Consider the following 21,926-nt stretch of genomic DNA (forward strand, 5'->3'; position numbering starts at 1 on the left):
TTAAAAACACTGATAGCAGCAATCCACCAATCATGCACACGTGATGCAGACAAATGAAGAGATGTACTGATTACAAGAGTAAAATTCACCATATGCATTTTAAAAAATACATTATAAAAAAGTAAAATTCTACATTATAAAAATGCACTTAAGTACGTTTTAAAAAATAAAATAATACCATCTAACATGTACGGCAAAAGCCTTCACATCTAATCAAAAGAAAACTTCCTCTTTAGGCAAGGCTAATCTTTATTCTGGGATTACATTGCTCTCTTGAAGTATTATGTTCTCTGTAGAAACAGAGAGAACCTCTCATATTTAAGGTCAACAGTATTTATAGGCAGCTTTTTTATTTGGATTTTAATTTCTAGTCAAGGATTTTTAAAGCAGCTCTTAATCATAGAATCACAGGATCATTTAGGTTGGAAAAGACCTTTAAGATCATCAAGTCCAACTGTTAACCTAGCACTGCCAAGTCCATGTCCCTAAGCACCACGTCTACACATCTTTTAAATACCTCCAGGGATGGGGACTCAACCACTTCCCTGGGCAGCCTGTTCCAGTGCTTGACAACCCTTTTGTTGAAGAAATTTTTCCTAATATCCGATCTAAACCTCCCCTGGCGCAACTTGAGGCCATTTCTTCTCATCCAATGCTCAAGATCAAGGAGTACTTTGTCATAAAAAGTTATAAAATTATATATTATTTCTTTTCCCTCATTTTGCTTAAAGGCAGAGTATTTTATTGCTAAAATGTACTTAATTCAAAACTTCTTCTGATATTGCTGGGTGTCACAAGGCCCCCCCAAAACCCCAACAAAACTGAACACATCAATTTAGTTGGACTGTGTGAGCAGAAGGAAGTTATGAGTTATTATGGACACTTGCTTTCTTACCCTACATTAATGGGTTTTTTTTACGTAAAAGATCTGATCTCTGAGCCCTGTTCAGATTTAGCTGCAGCAATTAAAAAGGTTAATGATGCCAGCTGCCAAAAATTACTCTTCTTGCAATAGATGCAACGAAGCTGGCAGTGGGTCTGCTCCTTAGCTGCTAAACTTCACTCCCCCCACTAGCTGTTAATGCACATTGAAAAGATACCCCTGGGGTCTTCTCTCCCCCCAGCTGAACAGTCCCAGCTCTCTCAGCCTCTCCTCCTACATCAGATGCTTGAGTCTCTTCACCATCTTTGTGGCCCATCACAGGACCCGCTCCAGTATGCCCACGTGTCTCTTGTACTGGGGAGCCCAGAATAGGACACAGCCTCGCAGATGGGGTCCGATCAGTGCTGCAGAGAGGGTTCAGAAGATTTGAATAGAGCTTCTAAACCAGCACGCATGGTAATGCTTTAAACAGAAAGTATATTTTTCTTAAAATCAAGTTCAGAGACTTTACTGGTACTTTCCATAAAAATCTTATGGAGTTCGTTCCCAATCTGGGGCTTAAGTTCATTTTTAATCTATGCTTTGTGATTTTTTTGGGGGGTTGTAAGGTTTAGAGAAAACTTTGTCATTTTTTATTCCCTTAGCTCAACACTTGCGGTTTGATTGTGGAAGGCAGAACCAGCATTAGACTTGTAACCACACTTGGGAAGCTAAGGGCAAAGGATTAAGACAGGGTTTACTCCCAATTCTCAGCTATACTTTAAATAACTTTTATCTAACGTAGTCTATTTCTCCAAATCTTGGGTGGTGGGTTTTTGGCAACTACCATGGTTGCTTGAACATAAAACCAGCCCAAATGGAGAACAGATCACCTGGAGAATTTAACCTTGGTTTTACCTGGCTGAAAAATCAAATTAAAACAATTGTCTTTGGAACCCTAAACTGTCAGTCTGCTGAACATTACCTCCCTTGACTGATGCACATACCCCACTGCCTTTAACAATCAAGACCAGTCAAGAAGTATTTATTTATTTGTCAGAAAATATAGGAAGATCCGACGGGATTCAACGTGACAGTGCTGTCTTCACTGGCAAACTGGATTTGCTGGCTATTAGAGTATGAAAACATCTGAAATCCATTAAGCTGGATTTTAGCAATCCATTTTCTTTTATTTATTTTGTTTCTAATGTGATATTAAAACAAAGAAGAAAGCAGAAAAAGATTAACAACAAATGTTGTATTCTACACAGATAACAGGAGAGGCCACAAATAGCACTCATACTCCAAGTCACTAGGTACAGAAAAAATTCCAAATGTTATTTAATTTCTGCTTTTGTCTGGTGGCGGACAGCCTGATGCAGAGCTTAAAGATAAAGGCCAACCGTGGAGGCAGGCAATACTTAAAAGCAGGCAGGTAAAACTGATGTGCAAAAATGTGTATTTAGCCCGTTTAAAGGCTCAAATAAAAATTCTATCTTCCTTACAAGAGGGAAGAAAATACTTTAGGAAACTACAGGTGACTCATAGAAAGACAGGAAATTGATCAAGCAATAGATGTGAGAAATCTAAAACATGCATAAGAAACGCTGGCATCAGGAAACTCTAAGATTAAAATGTCAAGATTACACAGCATGTGTATAACCATACAAGCTCACTGTAGCTTCGTAGAGACTGAATGTGTCAGCATTACAGTTCTAAACATTTCTAATTTTGACGAAGAAACTGCAGATGTTTGCTACTCAAATTAGAGATTATCATCTGTTCGTAATAATGTATGTATGTAACTAAGGGAGACGAGGAAAGAAAGGAAAAAAAGGACCGTACTCCTTTCTTAGGACTTGGAAATTCAAACAGGAAAGCAGCTATGAAATACTCTAGTCTTGACACACATTTTATAGATAAATGTAACAATGTAAGAAAATTATGTAGGAAGGGAATGGAACAAGCATTATAATAGAACATGTTCCAGAGTGTCGTTTATTTTTTGCCCAAAACCCATTGGAAATTTGATACCAACACACACAAATTATGGCATTCCCAAATCAGGCCACAGACAAGTTAAACTATTATTTAATAATAATAATATACCCAGTTAGAATAATAGTTAATATCTAATAATTACAATCTTCTTTAGCATGCTTATCAGGAACATTGCACGTCACTTTAAAAAGCCATTTTCCAGAAAAACTGTGGTTTGATTTTGTTTGTACTTTTTTTGTGTAAACACAGTCAGGGAGGCGTACATGCAAACAATTCTGTCCCAAACATGGTGCAATATCAAGAATAAGGTGCAATTTTTATTTCCCAGACAAAACACCTGTTGGCCTCTTTGGAGTTTCACTAGAGTCAGATTTCAAAACACTGAAATTTTTACCGATTTAAAGATTCATTCCCTTTCCCTCCACAGAATTACATAAATGACAGCTTTTTACATATCACAGAGGATGTTAAGCATATTTGTGAAGTGCTAAAATGTACATATATTTATATTAAAACGTCAAACAAAAGGTTCCTTGCATCCGAGATAACATACACCTGTATTTGTAGCTCAAGTCACCTTAGAAGGAAGCACAGAAAGGGCACCAATTCTCGTGCTTTACAACTACCAGGAAGCAGGACCCGCAGTTTTACGTGGAGGTTACCAATGGGATATTTAGCTAACAATTTGCATGTGCAAACGTATGCACACAATGGCAGCTACAGTTACTGCATCCAGGGACTGGTCCCCACGTTTAAAAACGTGACTCTCCTTTCGTAGCGCACATCCAACTTATTTTCAGATGCGATTTTGTCGGTATTAGTAGCTCACCTTCACGGCACGTCCCGGCAGAAGCGGGACAGAGCGACAAGGGAAGAGCGGGATTTGAGGAGGCAGGTGCTGCGGGAACGGCGCCCGGGGCGGCGCGGAGCAGCAGCGGTGCCAAGAGGGGCACCTCGGGGCCGGGCCCAACCCGCCCGGCCCTCCCCTCCGTCCAGAGGTAGTCACAGGCTCGCTCCGCGTTGCCCGGCCGCCCCCACCACCTCAGCTCGTCCGCTCCCTTCTGACGGCCACGGCCGCCCCCGACCGAGCAACGGCCGCCGCTCGCGCAGGCCACGACCGCTTGGCGGGAAATCCCCCTTCGCCCGTGGCCCCCCGACCCGCCGCTGGGCGAGCGGAAGGGAGTTACCGCAACCGCTTACCGAACAGTTACCCGCTGGAAATGGCCACCCCGCGGCGCGGGAGCCCGGCCGAGGGGTGGGGAGGGCAGGGCGGGGCGGGCAGGCCGCGCCTCCGCCCGCCCGTCGGGGAGGAGACCGCCCCACTTCGGCACACGGCCCCCCTGCCAGCGGACTTCGGTACTCGGTGGGGGTTGAGGGGCGCCGGTTTTTAAACATTGCCGCCCCCTTCGCTGGGACCGGGAGGGCGTTTTGAGCGCGGGACCGCCGCCCGGGTGTGACACCAGCCCTCCGGCGGCTCGAAGGGGCCGCGTCGGACCCCGGGCCGGCCCTGTTGGGCTTTGACGGGAGCGCCTCTTCTCGCCAGGCCGCCGAGAAACCATGTTGCTGAGAGGAACCCCCTCCAAGCCACCGCCACCGGCCAGCCCAGGGAGTGCGGCCCCCGAAACGCCTCCTCGGGGGCAAGCCCTGGGGACGCCGCAAGCCCTTCAGTAAACCGAGTTGCCTCCGACGTCAACCCGAAGCAACCAGCGTTACCTTCAAAGACTTTTAACCTGAAAGAAGGGAGGGAGTTTTCCTCCCTCCTCTTGCACCCCTTTACCTCAGTTCGTCAAATCTGGGCGGCGTCTCGCGTGACCTATATTCTCGCCCCCTTGCGCTCCTCGGAGAGCAGCGCCTGGAGGAGGAGAAGGACGAAGGACGCCCGCCCAGGCTGGAGGTTAGGGTGGGGGAGCGGCTCACCCGCCACCCCAGGATCGCTACTGACGGGGCGCGGGGGGGCGCCCCGCCGCTCCGCTCCCCCCCCCCTGCGGCGGCATGAGCTGTAGCGGGAGCCTTTAAACCTCCTCTCCCTCCTCCTGCAAAGGCGCTACCTGCTGTGCCGCCCGCTTGCGGTTTTCCTCCGGTTTGGGGCCGTGAACGCAGAGCGCGCAGTTAGTTTCGTTCCTGCACGACGGTTCTGCCGATCGCGTATGGTTTCTTTTATTCTTAAAAAAACCCAAACAAACACCCCCCAAAAGAAAAATTGCTTCAGGAACGGTAGACTTCAAACAGTTACAGAACAGTCCAATAAAGTTTGGGACAAGTTGTCGTACACAGCGTTAGGACCAGCCGGGTCCCCACAGGCAATGAATCTCCACAGGTGAGTAGCCTCACCGAAGGCGCCCCCCGAGGAGGCGAGGCGGGGGGGGACGGAGCGGCGGGGCTGAAGCAGTTCGTGAGGCGCAGGGGAGAGGACGGAGCGCTCCCGCCTCGCCACCGCTCCGGGCGCGCGGCTCCCACACCTCCCTTCTCCCGCCCTCGCCCCGCGCGGGCGCGTGCGCCGCTCACCTGGCGCACCTGGGCGCACCTGGGCGTGCGCGAGCCGGCGGCGCCCGCCCCGCGCGGCGGCGGCCCGCCCCGCCCGCGCCCGGCCGCGCAGGCGCACGGCTCCTCGCCCGGCAGCGCTCCGGGGGCTCAGCGCTGTCATGGCGGCAGAGAGCGGCAGCGTCGGCAGGAAGAGATGGGGCTAATCGAGACGGCGGCGTGAAGCGGCAACGGCTGAAACTTCAGGCGCCTTTCGGAGAGAGCGGCGGCCGGCGCTGCGCAGCCCGCCTTCCGCAGCCGGCGAGCGGGACAGAGCAGCCGCCTCCCGGCCCCGGAGCCGGGCGTCAGGGCAGCCCGCGCCCCCTCCGCGGCGGCGCCGGGCAGCGAGCGGTGAGTGCGAACTTGCTCGGCGGCGGGTCACTGCACCTGCCCGCGCCGGCAGCCGGGGCGGCGGCGGTACAAGGGCAGGAGCCGGAGACGCGGCAGACAAGAAGCCGGGCGGGAAGGAGGAGCGTATTCCCTTGAAGAAAAAAAAATAAAAATTAAACCCCTCACGACCGTGTTCGGAGCGCGGCTCTCACCGTGCGGCGGGTCTGCGGGGGAGCGAGGACTTCCGCGGGGAGAGGCGTGAGCGCTCCTGCGGCGGCCGTTGCCGCCTCCCCGGCGCGGGGCAGGGAACGGGGGCCGCTGGCTGGAGGTGGGACCCTCGGGCTTGTGGGGAGCGCCTGACTCTCCGCGAATTGAAAAAGATCTCGTGTTGTCCTTCAGGGCTGTAAATACCTGCCGTAGGGCAGAGAGCTGCTGACAGACGCCTGCTGCTGAGGAGAAAGCTGGGACTCCGAGGGCGCGTCCTCCCTCCCTCCCTCCCCCGCCGGGCGCGGGTTTCCTCAGGAGCCGGAGCTGACGGGGAGGAGTGGGCCGCCGGTTACCTTCCCGGGAGCCCAAGTCGCTCCTTCTTCCCGGAGCGGCGAGCGTGCCGCTGGCGCTTCAAGTCGTAACCTGAAGTGAACTAGCCATGGCGAGTGAAGACAAACAAGTTGTTCAGCCAACAGGTGATGATGGAGGAGGAGGAGGAGGTAGTGGAGGAGGAGCGGGAAAAGAAGGAAATGCTGCTGAAGGGGGAAGTGTGTTGCAGCCTTTGAATCCAGGAGTCCCCATCCGAGGGATCAAGATGAAATTTGCTGTGCTGACAGGACTGGTGGAAGTTGGTCAGGTGTCCAACAGAGACATAGTCGAAACTGTGTTTAATCTGGTAAGTTGATTGCCTTTTTGGGCATGAGAGAAAAGAGCAGCATATGCATGCAGAAGAATCCCATGCTTTTTGATGTTATTTTTCTGTCAGTATTTTTTTACATGTTTACACTTTCACCATACTAGATTTCGGCTAGGTTCTTTTTACTTATGGATCACAAAAGCTGCAAATAAACCATATGAGCCTCTATATATACATTTAAACTTGAAACAACTCTAAACAGCATCCTCCTTAGTTTGCCTCAGACAAATTGTTGCTTTATTTGGAACTGAGGAGCATATTGTTATGTTTAAACATTCAACAGTTGTACTCAACAAGAAAGTTAAATGTTGATTTAGTAACTCAAACTGTCATCAAAACACACACGTTGTTATTTTAAGTCAAAACAACTTTTCTCATGAAGGTGTTTATGTCCCTTTTTGCTTCCCATTTGCTTTGGAAGTAGGCGGAACTTTCATGTTCTGTCTGCAGGGCATCCCCTGCAGACAGGGGTGTCAGGGAGCAGTTAATTCAAATGCTTTACTTAGTCTCCTTATTGGGAAGAGTAGAACATGGTTTCAATGTCCTTTTTTTTATTAATTAGGTAGTCAACTGCTATTTTTTGAATACAGTATGGATGTATTTAATACTTCATAACAGATCTCACTAAATATTGAGGATACAACTTTTCCTGTCGAAGCTGCAAACATAATATATACTGTTGAACTTCTTGGGCCACATTTAAAACAATTAGACTAGTTGTTAATGTTTGCTTGCTAAAGGAGACCAAACATTAGGAGAAAAACTGTCTTTAAGTTTACAGAGATACTCTGCTATTATCAGAGGTCTCAAAACATCTCTAAAAATACTCATCGTTCCTCCTTCTTCCTTTTAGTGTGCACCTTTGACTTTAAAACACTGTGGTTTCTGACAAACCAGGAAGTGAGAACATGTAATAGTATAAAGCTCAGTAACAAGGAAAGTTGACGCAAAAGGCATACTGTTTTTTAAATGCTATTTGCATTTCAGTTATTTTGTTAGTAGTATTCTTTGCTACATGCAAGTTTTAATTGTCACTAAATATGTGTGCTGTGTCTGTTTAACGTTTTCTGATCTTCTTGGGTTATGATAAATGTTTATTTTTTTGAATATTTTCGTATTAACAGAATGTAATGCTCTAAATTGTTTGGATGAAAGTCTCGATACAGAGGAATTGCAGATCAGAGGTTTCATGGATGCTTCAAGTATGAGAAAATTATTTAAGTTACTTAGAATCCACTTGACAATTGTCCTTGACAAAAGCCAGTGCTCAGATACATGGACATGAGGTTCAAAAGGGAATTCTGTTAAATAGTTTATGATTTAGGACACTTGTGTGAGGGGAAATTCTTCATGAGTGTGTTAAATTTTACTTTGTTTCTAGCATGGTCTTTTGAGTGGTGTACTGGAGGTGTATTTTATGGCAGCAGTGGAAAGAGGTTCAGCAGAATAATTAAAAGTGTAAAAGTTCCTTGATCCTGGGATTCCTTTTCTGCTCCATTTTGGACAAGAGAGGAATGAAAAATTCAGCTTGATTCAGAGAATCCTTGATTTTTGATTTAAGAGGTCTGGAGAATTTGACCTGTGGACTGCATTCTCCTGGATCTTCATTTCCCAAATAGAAGTAGGAGAGAGTTTCTGGCCCTGGAAATTTTTGAAACTGTGTTTTCACTTTTTCTGCAAGTGAAACAACGTCCCTGACCTCTCTGAGAAGATTCCCCAACCATTCCAGCACACCTGCTACGATGTGGGAGGCTAAAGTTCATGTTCCTGCACCATGTTGTTTTATCAGAGCAGTAGTAGTCAGTTGACAGCTATCATGAAACAACCAATGGTTAGGTAGTAAGGACACTTCACCTGGATTATGTGAGAACAAAATCCAAATTTTTGGGCAATATCAAAACAAATAGGTCCCCTGGTTTCTCTGAGTCCTGGGAAAACATATCAACTACTGGTGACTACTGTTCTGTGGTTGTATTAAAACTGGAATGCTTAAAAAATGAGACCAGCCAACAAACTCATAGTTTTTGTTACGGAAGGCATCTATTTTCTGGATTTTTTTTTTTTTTTTTTTTGTAAAACCTGTTAAGCTGACTTTTTAATATAGCTTTCTGGGATATGAAGTCTCCCTACAAAGCAATACTCATCCATCTGTCATTGAATTCTGCCTCCATTCAGTCGTTAGCTGTGACCTCTTCGTTTTGTTGATTAATACCTCTGAAATCGCACTAATCAGAATTTAAGGCATGTGAAGTATTGGTTAGCAATGGTGTACTTACTTTTCTATGCGTGTATGCAGAAAAGATTTAACTTTTATATGAAAAAGTGATTCTTAGCTATGGCTTTTCTGGTAGCTTGTTTCCCAGAGTTTACTCGTGTGTGCAGGTTAAATTGGGGGTATGAAAATCATGCTGTGATCTGTTGTTACTAATGGGGTTAAGCCAAACATATCCCCTCCTATTGGGTTTCATTCAGTTTGGTGACTCATAACTGCACTACCTCAGCAGTGTTATCAGAAATCAGCTAGCTCGCTTCTTGTACTTTGAAAGGAGGAGACATACGGTATTTGGGGGATTTTTTTATCACTGAAGTGAGACGTCTTTAGACCAGAGTGGGAGGAGGGCTGGGCAAATCTGTGTCGAAAGGTGTTTTTACATCCTTATTCTTCATAGCATACCCACCCTCAAACATGAAGGGTTTATTTTTTAGAAAGGGAGCTTAGCTGACCTAATTTTTATTTCTTGAGCAAATATTGCTCTTAATTATACTCTTCAAGCTTGCTGTAGCCTATGGAGGTTATGGTGGATTTCTTTGTGATGGAGAGTCAAGAGAAGCCCAAAGTGCTGTCTTGATGTTCCTCATCTTTAAGGATTTAAGAGATAGTCATGCTTTATATGTGAAGGACTCAGAAGGTCAAAAATCTGAAGTGCACAGTAATTGACCTGCTGCTTATTGAAGAAATTTAAGCTTCTGTAGTCCTGATTACTTGAGCAAATAACTTGTTCAGCCCAGCAGTGTTGGATCTTGGAGCTGAGAACCACGTATAACATTTTCTCTGTCCAGCAGTATAACAGAGTGCTTAGTGAGCTCACCTCTAGCATGCATCATAAAACTAGTAGTCTCATTTTATTGTCTTTGGAAATTCTACTCTTAGAAATATTCAAACTTACCTGCTTTGTTTTGGTCAGTATTCTCTGCGAACCTAGTTTTCCAGCCCATGTTAGATATGGCTTTGTGTATTTCAGCACTTCTTAAAATTGAGAAGGAAAATACTGACTTTAGAGAAGCTTATTATTCTGTGAAAAACTTTGAAAGCACATTCTTGTTCAAGTATTAATCTGTTCTGTTACTTTTCTGACAGACAGTAAGCTAAACTATGGATATATATTGCTTGTGCATTGTGAATTATATTTTTAATTGACCTTGGGCAGCAATAACTCCTTGAATTTCCTTTGTATACAAATCAGGTGAATTCCTGTTCATTACCTCATATCTGCTCCCTGCCGCCGCCCCCCCCCCACCCTTAGTTTATTAAAATAAAAAACCTCCTGGTAGGAGAAGATGATAGAATGGAAAAATAAATTATTTACAGTGGGATCTGTTACTAACTTAAAATAGCTATGTGTTTTTCATAGTAAAACAGAAAGACAAGTTGACCTCCTACTAATGAAGAAACTTTCAGATAGAGTAGTAGAAATAATTCAGCAATTGGCAAAACTTAAAAACATATATATATATATAAAAGTTAGTTACAGTACTGTGCTACTAGTGTCAAAGAAGATTTTTAGGATCTGAAGTTTTCAGATGTAGAGAACGAATTCTGTTCTGAAGGCTATACAACTTGCATTGGAAATATAGGAGGTCCTGCAAGATCTTTTCTAGATTAAAGTTCTGGGTGGAGCTTCTGGTCTACTCCGTTCTAACTGGGCTTTTCTTGTATCATATGTCAATGTTGTCTTATTTCCAAGTTATTGCAAGTTTCTTGTTTATAAAACTTAGGTCATTGGATATCCTTGTCTTTCAGTAGCTAAAGGGCTCTCACTGAAAAGTGTTTTGTTCATAATGAATGCTGTATGTGCAGGGCTTAACTATGCTGCGTTATTAGGCTTGCAGTGGGAAATGGATGTTCTGGCAAAATTCTGCTATGCTTCAAGCAGATGACTGTACAACTAGTGTCTTTCTCTGTGGTGTTGGTATAATTCAGTTTGGGGACTTCATGCCGGAATTTACTTAGGTCTCAAGTCAACTAGTGTATAGAGACAACAGATATTCTAGACTTTCTGGTCTTCTCTAAAGAAATGCCATGCCTTGCTCTAAGCCAATTTTGTTTTAAAAAGCTTTAGCACTTCTAATTGTTCTATTGACTACAATATAGATTCAGTTATTTGTTTCTGTTCCTTCCCCCCTCCCCCCCCGGTCTGTGTTGCAAAGACTTTTTTTTTAATGTTCTGTCTGTCTCTTTGGTAAGGAGAATGTGCTGTTGCTTCTGATTCTGGTCATGGATTATGAGGTCCTCACCAAGAGTCCCCTAGTGACGAAGTGCAAATGAGAAAGAAATCTTAGTTTTTGTCACCTTTTGGAGGAAAAATAATGAGATCTGAGGAGCAAAGACTAAAATTACTTTAAAAACTTAATTTGTCACCTCTCTCACTTCTGCCAGACTTTACTAAAACCACAAACAAAAACCAATGTAACTTTTTAAAATTCTTACTGTTTACTTTCCTTGTTTCTTCTTTTAAAACTGTCCTTCTTCCCTAACCCCACTTGGCTTGTTTTATAGAACAAACCTGAGATAAATTTCAGGACTGCCACTGGTTTGTCTTCTGCTCATGTGCCCTCTGCTCTTTTTGTCATGTCTCCATTGCTATGGTTCCTGCACTATAAACTCTTTATTGTTATTCATATTGAAAGCTAATGGCATCACTTGCTGATACAACAGGTTTCTAATTTGGTATGAATGCTTCTGAAACACTAGTACAATGGATTTTATGAAGTAGAAATTCCCCTTTTTTCATCTCTGGTCACAGACTCTTTTTGCATGTACCTTCTTGTAGAAAACACCAAAGCTTAATGCTGATAGAATTAAATGTATTACAGTAGTAAAAATGCACCATAAATGTCTTCATAACTATGCATTGTTTTCATTACCTTACTGTATGTTTTTCAAGAATGCTAGGATTTATTTTCTATATAAACTTATCGCTGCTGATGAAAAGTGAGAGTAACCAAATAGTTTCTAGAGCATCACTGAATATTGTGCATTTCTTAATATATGCAGTCTTCCCTAGTAGGTTCCCAGTAAGTACACCTCTGGCTACAGTTGTCCTAGTTCAGTCACTTCTGTCCATTTACAGTATAGATGATAAGGTAAGTCTGTGGCTTTAGCTGGGTCAAGGTTGTAGTTTTATTTTTTTAAATCATAGTAAATTGGACAGTCAGCTGCCTTAGTGATCATGCATGGTTTTACTCTTGGTGAATGAGTGGAATTCAGCAAAAGATCTGTAATGCTTCCAAGTCTGTCTCAATGTCCTTTTTATAAAATACATCAGATTCCAACTTACTTCTTGCTGGCCCCTTCACAGTGGGAGGCTTGTGCCCAGTTTGATGAATAAATTTAGACTCCCTGATTCCAAGTCATCTTCATGCTTTTGAAGACATCTAATTTGGGATCTGGTAACAGTAAAAGATGATTTTGGTAAGTTTAGCTGACTAAATGAAGCTGAGAGATGTCTTTCACCAGACTTTACCTAGTTAAAAATTGTTGAGTAATGGGAGTCACTTGTCCTTCACTTAAAATAAGAATTACAGACCTCCATCTTGTTAGAATGTATTCTGAGTAGTTATGGATACGCTTATTATTGAAGTGATGTGTACTGGGTTTTTTTCAGGTATTGACGCAACTTGGACATTACTTTGTAGTTAGTGGAAATATCACCCTACGTAGTAAGTGTAGGAATTTAGGGAAATTTTGTGGTCAGTTGAGAAAGACGTGGAATGTAGTAGGTGAGATGGTAATGACAGTTTTGAATTAGACATGCTGATGATTTAGAAGAAAATTGTCTAGACTCTGAAGAGGAGCTGATTTGTACTTTGGCTGTGGTATCAACTCATTTCTGTGATTGCAACTTAAAACACACTGTAGGATGACAAAATCTTAAGACCATACAGGAAAATGTTCAGTTTTTCTCACTCTTCCTCTAACTGGCCAATTTTTATAGCTTCTCATGACCAATCTGAAGTTTCAAGTGTCTGTGAAAGCCTGTGAATGACATGCGCTCTGTGTTATCCAGAAGTGTTGGCATCCTGTACTGCCATTAGTAGGCTCTGTGCAAACCTAAAATAAAGCTAAAAAAGCAAGGCTGAACCAGGCATTTACATATATCATGTCTTAATAGTGCAATATTTGATAGACAATTTTTAATCAGCAGTCCATTCTACAAGTAAGCCTGTTTAAAATGTGTTCATAGCATACTTTAGAATTCCCCTTTAGAGGGTAGCGCATCAGTTCAATGACAGATTTTTCTAGTTGGTGTCCTGTAACAAAGGAGAGAGAGTCAGATATCTATTGTGGTTGCTTTGCTCTCTCTAAGTAGTGTTTTGTATCACCTCTGTCAGACAATACTGGGCTAGATGGACCATTGGCCTGACTCACTAGTGCAGATAGCACAGTAATGTAGTGGCCGTATGGACTGGCTCAGGAAAAGCATTTGCGGATTAGGGAATAGAATTAAATTAGTCAAAAGCATCAGGGAAATAGGTGGATGGCATGTCAAGGTTGCTACAAAGGCTGGACATTGCAGAGTGAGATAAAAATAGATAATTATTCATGTCTGTTGAAAGAGATTATTGGAGGGATGAACCAAAGTGTGCAGATTCAAGAGGACTGTGAGTAAAGAGAAGTTTTTTGAAGTGGCTGTATTGGACGAATACTGGAGGTTGAGGAAAATCAGAGATGAGGTATTTGCTTAATTCTTTTTTAAGGCAGTGTGGGTTTGGTACGGTGTTCAGTACTCGGTGGCTAGTCAATTGTACATTCAGATGCTGAAGCTTGCTGAGAAGTCCCAGTCTTCTGAAAATCAAATGTGATTTTTTTTTTTTGTGTTAAGATTTTAAGTCTGATGAAAGATAAAAATTAACTTTCTCTATGGTTTCTTTCACTATCTGTATATTTGTTTTACTGCCTATTGGGGAACCTGCAGTCATTCTGAACTGTATCCCACTTGACATGGTGTTCTGACTTTTTTTTTTTTTACTAGATAAGTTGGTAACTTAAAGCATTTATAGCTTCTGTCTTTATGCGGTCATGAAGCTTTTTATGAACCTTAAGGATGAAGCTTTAATTTGTTGCACAGATTAAATAAGCTCTACAGTTTAGTCATTGGATGTGAAATAGCTACTTGCTACCTTCGGTGTTTCTGTGTATAAAACCCTTTAAGAATCTTTTCTGTCAAATTCAGTCTTGCATGCATTAAATTTATGCATATCTTTCTACAGAATTTCTTTTTATTTCAAATGGGTCAATCTGGAAGAAAGTTTTTGTTCGTAATCACTAATTACAGTTAGCTAACTTTCTGCCATTCAAGTGTCTTCCCCAGCCCCTAGAGGCCTTGCTGGCCTCTTCATAACGTTTTGCGTGATGGTTTTTGGTATTAGCTTGACCTAATTACTAATGTCCTAATTTAGATTACATTTCTGCTTTAATTCTGGATTTTTCTGTTAGACTTGGTATCCTAGAGCATATTATTGCCTGTCCAAAAACTAGGTTGGTCATTTTTTTTTTTCCCTCTGGGAAACCTTCAGACTTTGGGAGCTCCGGCCATTTGCCAGGAATCTGAGGGCTCTAATTAATTTGCATAAAACAGGATACTATTGCCACCTGCTTTTTTTAATACCACGTGTGGCCAGTGGAGACTGTAGTTTCCAGTATGCAGTGCTCCATATTTAGAGCAGATAGCAATCGAGAGGCATCCTTGCACAACTGCTGTAATCAAATTCGCTAAATAATGATGCTGCATGAGTTGCAGTTGTACCTTTTCCTGAGACACTGTAGTCTTTGTGCTGATACTGGAAGCTGCTTGTAATTTGTGAAGAGCTTGCACTGCTGCGGTGCTTTAGACTCCAAAGCTTCACAAATAGACATAAGTAGTTTCTAAATAGAAACTAATTTGTGGAGAAGAAAACTTAACGCCTTCCATTGCACTGGATTCCTCTAGTAATAACTGGGGAGCTGGGAGCAGGTACATCCCAGGCATGATTTTCTTGTTAATAGCTGCCTTGAGATGATATTTAAATGAGAATAGCTAGTGGGAATAGGATGTGCTCTGTTGCCTTCTGTAAAGTGCTTTGCGAGTTTGGGCTGCAAGTCTCTTTACTGCAGCCTGCATATGAGTAGTTCTGTTGATGTTTTTGTATTCTACATACATCTAGCCAAAAAATTTCATATGCACTATACAGCAAATTCAGATTATTTTTGGTGTGACTGAAAAGCTGGAAGTGAGTTGTTCAGGCAAAAACCTGGTCTATTTTGTTGATGCAACTGAAGAAAGCAACACTTAAAGAGCTACTGGGTTAGCTTTCCTTTGCAACTGAAAATCAAAACCAGAGTAACCACTTAGGACTCATCTGTTCTATGGAAGTGTGTTATGTGTGTTCGTGTCAACCCCTCCCGCCTCCCCCCTTTGCCATCAACAGTTGTTCTCTGTGGTGTGGACAGAAGTTACAGAAATAAATTAATGAAATGAAGTCCATTCTATTTGCCCCACTTAGATACTCCAAATTTCTAGTTTTATACTGGACTAGCCCTGTAAAACAGTAACTGTAACAGTGCATAGGGTGACGTGTAGCTTATTTATTCTCTTGTTTGGGAATGCTGAAACGCTAGAGGCACCAGTAAGCAGCCGATAAGGGGGTCACTGCAGTGGGAGAGCAATTTCTCGCAGCAAGAGAACCAGTAGCATCTTACAGTAGACTGGGAAGTATGTGATTATAGAGTCCAGGATGCTGACTGGTTGCTTGATAAACCTCTCACAAATTGGTTCCTTTATCAAACTATGCAGATTTGGGTGGGAATTGTACTGGTTGCTTTCCCAAATATGATTGGGATGGGGATGGGTGGGGAACTGTTTGGTAGAATAAGGTAAACCCTGTTGCTGTAGAATTGCTGAATAAAGGCTTTGCAGATCCTGCAACTTTTAAGTTTTAGTACTCTATTATTAGAGAAGTCTTTAGGTTATGCTGGTTGCACTTCTTGGGATTAAAACTGTGTTCCTAATGACAATTGTTTTTTTTAAGAATTATTAACGATTCAGGTGGACCTTGGAATCAAGTAGTGCTTAAACCCCGCCCCCCAAAAAAAGTTTCTTTATGTGGAATCATAGACATAAGTTCAAAAAAATGGCTAATGTTACAGAAGTAGAATTGCTGATAAGCCTTAAAACAATGCAATCGGGGGGGGGGGGGGGGGGGGGAGGGGAGGGAATAGGAACCAAATGACTAATGTTGGTAATGGTGCATGACTGTTAAATAAACAAATGGAAACTATCAGTGCAGTCAGCATCTGCCTCCTGCTAATGTGTTTGTTGAAGCTAAGCATGTGATTTGTCTGTAGTTTTGGTTGTGAACTTGATTGAAAAGAACTTGCAAGCTTTCCCCCTCCCCCTCCCCTGATGGGAGCTTAGTTACACTGTAGGATTTGGTTCCAGTGTATAATTTAGGTGCCGTAATGCCTCTTCTGAGAAGACTAGGCTCATACACAGTGAAGAATGCCAGATTCATAGGTATGGAGAGAAGGCACGGAAAGAAACAAGTCTCAGACCTTGTGGTTAAGGTGTTTGAATAACGTTCTCCAGTCACTCATATATGACAGGAAAGGTTTGGAGCTGGAAGACAATGGATTTCTTGCCCACATATTAGGGCTGTAGTAAAGTTTTCTTTATGGTGTACAGAATCCTGATTTCCTTCCTGGAAGGTGAATTATCTTCAGGTGGAGGGGTTTGTCCGGTGACTGAAAGATCACCAGGGTTGGTTAGACACATTTCAAAAAGATAGAATTTAGATGACAGAAGCTTGGGTTTCTTGCTTCTGGATGGTGCTGTCATTTTGCAGAAAAGTGATATCCCTATTTCCAACTAGGTCTTGTTTTAGGAGTGTGCTTAGTACTTCTGTGTCCTGTCTTGAGAGAAGCCATGAGCAAGCTGAAAAAATGTCATGTAACACTTCTAGATACAAGTCAGTGTTGTGTATTGTCTGTCCCCCCCACCCCAAAAAGGGGAAAAATAATTTTCATATTGTCAGACTATGTAGGTGACTGTAACAAGGAAACTTGTCAGTTCAGGCTTTCCCTCAGCTAGGTTTTGTGTGGCAAATTGAGAAGCCTGGAAAACTGGATACAAAGTAAAGTTGGGGAAAAAAAAATACTGAAGCTTTACTTGAGAGCTAACTTCATCTTGATGCCTTTGCTGTTGTTCTTAGCACTTCAAAGATGGATATGTCTGTAGGGGTTTTTAATTAGATGTGCAAAGAGTTGTTGGGATCTCTTTCAATTCCAGTCATATGAATAGAGGTAGAGGTAAAATTTTAGAGGAGCAACTTAACTCTGCCCAAAGAAATTGTCCTAAAATAACATCACAAATGAACAGTTCAGTTTAATCACTGTAACTGTGCTGTAGTAAAACTTGATTATAAACTATTTGTTTCAAATTCAAACTTTTAAAATCAAATCCTGACTGTCTAAATGTCATGATCTTGTCACTGGCCATCACATTAGAAAGGTCGAGGCAGACTGGTGAAGTTACCAGTGACTGGAAAAGGGGTGTCGTGGTTTAATCTCAGCCGGCAACTGAGCACCGCACAGCCGCTCGCTCACTCCCCACCCCCCGGTGGGATGGGGGAGAGAATCGGAAGAGTAAAAGTGAGAAAACTCGTGGGTTGAGATAAGAGCAGTTTAATAATTGAAATAAAATAATAATAACAATAGGATATACAAAGCAAGTGATGCACGATGCAATTGCTCACGACCTGGTGACTGATGCCCAGCCAGTCCCTAACCAGCGGCCCCCCCGGCCAGCTTTCCCCAGTTTATATACTGAGCATGATGTCACATTGTATGGAATATCCCTTTGGCCAGTTTGGGTCAGCTGTCCTGGCTGTGCCCCCTCCCAGCTTCTTGTGCACCTCCAGCCTTCTCAGTTGGTAGAGCATGGGAAGCTGAAAAGTCCTTGACTAGTGTAAGCACTACTTCGCAACAACTAAAACATCGGTGTGTTATCAACATTATTCTCATACTAAACCCTAAACACAGCACTGTACCAGCTACTAGGAAGGAAATTAACTCTGTCCCAGCCGAAATCAGGACAAGGGGAAACATAACCCCCATTTTTAAAAAGGGAAAAAAGTCAGCCTTGCTGCTGTACCCAGCAAGATCATGGAGCAGATCCTTCTGGAAACTATGCTAAGGCACATGGAAAACAGAGAGGTGATTGACAGCCAACATGGCTTCACTAAGGGCAAATCGTGCCTGACAAATTTGGTGGCGTTCTATGATGGGGTTATAGCATTGGTGGATAAGGGAAGAGCGACTGACATTGTCTACCTGGACTTGTGCAAAGCATTTGACACTGTCCCGCACAACATCCTTGTCTCTAAAATGTAGAGACATGGATTTGATGGGTGGACCACCTGGTGGATAACAAATTGGCTGGATGGTTGCACTCAAAGAGTTGTGGTCAATGGCTTGATGTCCGTGTGGAGATCAGTGACAAGTGGTGTCCATCAGGAGTCAGTGTTGGGACTGGAACTGTTTAACATCTTCGTTGGCGACATGGGCAACCGTGAGTAACTCAATGACATGGGCAATAACTCAATAACCATGGGCAACTCAATGATTGAGTGCACCCTCAGCAAGTTTGCCGATGACACCAAGCTGAGTGGTGTGGTAGTTACTCTAGAGGGAAGGGATACCATCCAGAGAGACCTTGACAGGCTTGAGAGGTGGGCTGGTGCGAACCTCATGAAGTTCAACAAGGCCAAGTGTAAGGTCCTGTATCTGTGTCAGGGCAATCCCAAACATGGATACAGGCTGGGCAATGAGTGGACTGAGAGCAGCCCTGTGGAGAAGGACTTAGTGGTATTGGTGGACAAAAAACTGAATATGAGCCAACAATGTGCGCTCACAGCCCAGCATCCTGGGCTGCATCAAAAGAATTGTGACCAGCAGGTTGAGGGAGGTGATTCTGCCCCTCTACTCTGCTCTGGTGAGACCCCACCTGGAGTACTGTGTTCAGCTCTGGGGCCCCCAGCGTAAGAAAGACATGGACCTGTTGGAGTGAGTCCAGAGGAGGGCCACAAAGATGATCAGGGGGCTGGAGCACCTGCTGTATGAAGACAGGCTGAGAGAGTTGGGGTTGTTCAGCCTGGAGAAGGGAAGGCTCCGGGGAGACCTTACAGCAGCCTTCCAGTACCTGAAGGGGGCCTACGGGAAAGATGGGGAGGGACTCTTTATCAGGGAGTGTAGTGATGGGACGAGGGGTAACGGTTTTAAACTGAAAGAGGGTAGATTTAGAGAAGATATAAGGAAGAAATTCTTCACTGTGAGGGTGGTGAGGCACTGGAACAGGTTGCCCAGAGAAGCTGTGGATGCCCCATGCCTGGAAGTGTTCAAGGCCAGGTTGGATGGGGCTTTGAGCAACCTGGTCTAGTGGAAGGTGTCCCTGCCCATGGCAGGGGGGCTGCAACTACATGATCTTTAAGGTCCCTTCCAACCCAAACCATTCTGTGATTCTGTGTTAATTTCTATGGAAAAAAAATCACTTTGAAGTACACAAGAGTGCCAGAAATTTAAGCTAAACTTACATTTGGCGGCAGGGGGAGGGAGAATTATTGCAGTGGATTTTGACTTGTGCTGTCTATGTCATGTATTGTTTAGTATCTGTGTTTTCATTTGCTCTGTAGTGTGACACTGTCTATTAGTCCTGTAGCTGTTGCTAACTGACATGTAGGGTTTAACGAGAATTTCGTGGCTTCTTCCTATTAAAGTTCCTACTCTTGTAGCTGAAGCCCGGTATCATCCTGAACAGGATATTTCTGTGCATTTCAGTGTAGTAATGTTGCATATTACTGACAATAGGACTAGTCAGACGCAGGCTTAATGACCACTTTCTGGCGTGCATGACACCTGTTTTGTGGAATAGCTCTTCAGTTTTGGAATACACTTACTGTATGTCTTCTGTGGGTTGGCAGTGCTTTTGACTTCTGTAGCACTGAGTTGGAAGTGATCTTGATGCTTCAGTTTCCTGTTAAAGGTAGGTATATGGGGAAGGAGGTGAATAGCTTTAAATGATTATTTATATTCTTCTTCCAGCTGAGTACTCAATTTCACAACTTTTAAGAGTCAGCTTTAATATTTCCTATAGATCTATTGTTTACATATATGAGGCTAGAGTTGTAGTTAGAATTCTGTTTCTCAGCTCTGTCTAGGAGTTTTGTTTATCAAGGATACCTCTAAATGGGTTTGCCTGTGATCTTACCGTGTGCATTGGAGAAAATGCTTGAAAGCACATATGGATTCTTAAAACAGGTATTGATCACTATAACGAAGGGATCAAAGCAGAGTAAAGGATTTCTCAGTTGCAGTAATTGTATGTGCAAATTCCTATATTAAAAGATGCCTGAACCTCAAACGTAATCCAGAATTTTGAAGGCCAAGATGCCTTTGTTTAAAAATGTTAATAGTTTGGCCAAGAGGAGCTATTGTCCATTACCAGCATGCAAGCTAACTGTTTCTGATTAAATTAACTGTGGTGTCAAAGAAAACACAATAATGAAATCTATGTATGGCAACTGTATTAATTAAATATTGGTTACCCAAGCATGTTTTTTTTTGTCTTCAGGCAGTGCTTTGTTATGTGTAATGCTGTAGTCACGATCTCTGTATGGTGTGGTTCCATGTTCTGGTGCTGTGAACTAGTAAGGTAATTATACAGTCACTGCATTTGGTTTTATGAAGTAGCATACTCCTCTTTGAGCTATATTCATGCCTCTTGCTTGAATGATTTTCATATCAAAGATGGGTGGTATAAAAGCAAGGAGAAGAAAGTGTTATTTTTATTTGCTAATTCTGTAAACACAGCAGGGCCCCGAAGAGTCAGTGTGGGCTCTTTCCTTTTCATCCATTAGGTGCAACAAAGTTTCTGCAGGCTGAATCAAGTCTTACTTGCTCCACGTAGGTGGTCATGACTGATACGGCACATTTAGTTAAATTTAAGTTTCCTAGGAAGAGGAATGAAGGTCCAGATTTTTCTACAAGATTGTAAGAGTAGCAAAGGGCTAGAAAAAGCTACTTCTACTGTACAGGAGCTACCTGCTTTGGAAGCATTCATGTATAGGACTGCAGAGAATTGGCAGAACTGAAGCTAGTGATAATTTTGGATGGGTGATGCAAACTAAAGTGCCTCAAGGCAACTGTGTGCAACAGTTACTGCTGTTGGAAGATACCTTCCTCCTGGGCTGTTCTTTCTGTGCTGCTTCATCAAGAGATATTTCACAATCGCTCCTTTGTTCTAATGGCAGCATAAGTCAATGAGAAGTTCTGTCTTCACATTTTTGTTCTTACAATCCACAATGGAGATTCAGTGTTGGCAATAAAAAGCTTGAGCTTCAAACGCTTTTATGAGTTCATAAATAAACTATTTAGCACAAACATTTGGAAAGTTAATGTCCATTTTCTTCTCCCTGTGAACTGGTCCAAATGTAAGTCAATGGCATCTTTACTTCTACTGGACTGCATCACTTGGGTTAAATTACAAATCTTCAGGATTAAGCTCTGAAAATGAGGAAGAATCAGTTTGGTTCCTCAAAATGGAATTTCAAGATTTTAAAATGAAAACTAGAAAAGATGTTAAAATAATTGAAAAGTTGCTCTCGAGTCAGTGATTCATACATTAAGATTACCTGGCGTCTTCTGTTTTAAGAAATCTTCAAGGATTTTCTCTGAAGTTCTACTCATTTTTTGCAGCCACTGTATTGTACTGTGCCCCAGAGACGTGTGGGTTCAGCCTTTGTTCAGACAAACTCTTCAAACACACAGACTCTTGCTGCTTTCAAAGCAGCAGCAAATTGTATTTTCTGCTGGGTGGAGTCAGCCGCCTAGGAGATGGAGTTGGAAGCTAGAAAAGGAGGACAATCGTATTGGGCTTCCCACTTCTCAGCCCAGCAGGTTACACTATGCTTCCTACTTGGAAATCAAGGAGAGTTAAGACTGTTTAGTACTTGGCTCTAGAGCTTTCTCATTATGCTTCTTGCATTGTGTTTTTTTGT

At 43.0% G+C, this 21,926-nt stretch overlaps 1 protein-coding gene across 3 annotated transcripts in view; it reads left to right on the forward strand.

Annotated features, from left to right (window-relative positions):
• Positions 1 to 6,224: 6,224 nt before the first annotated feature.
• Positions 6,225 to 21,926, forward strand: part of LRBA (LPS responsive beige-like anchor protein) — a 416,017-nt gene continuing 400,315 nt past the window's right edge. For all 3 annotated transcript variants that reach the window (XM_076337080.1, XM_076337082.1, XM_076337081.1), the window contains exon 1: positions 6,225 to 6,596. In XM_076337080.1, the coding sequence (XP_076193195.1) occupies positions 6,360 to 6,596 (237 nt within the window). In that variant the 5' untranslated portion in view covers positions 6,225 to 6,359. The remainder of the gene's footprint in view (positions 6,597 to 21,926) is intronic.

This window comes from Aptenodytes patagonicus, chromosome 4 (assembly GCF_965638725.1).
Source record: "Aptenodytes patagonicus chromosome 4, bAptPat1.pri.cur, whole genome shotgun sequence".
Classification (NCBI taxonomy): domain Eukaryota; kingdom Metazoa; phylum Chordata; class Aves; order Sphenisciformes; family Spheniscidae; genus Aptenodytes; species Aptenodytes patagonicus.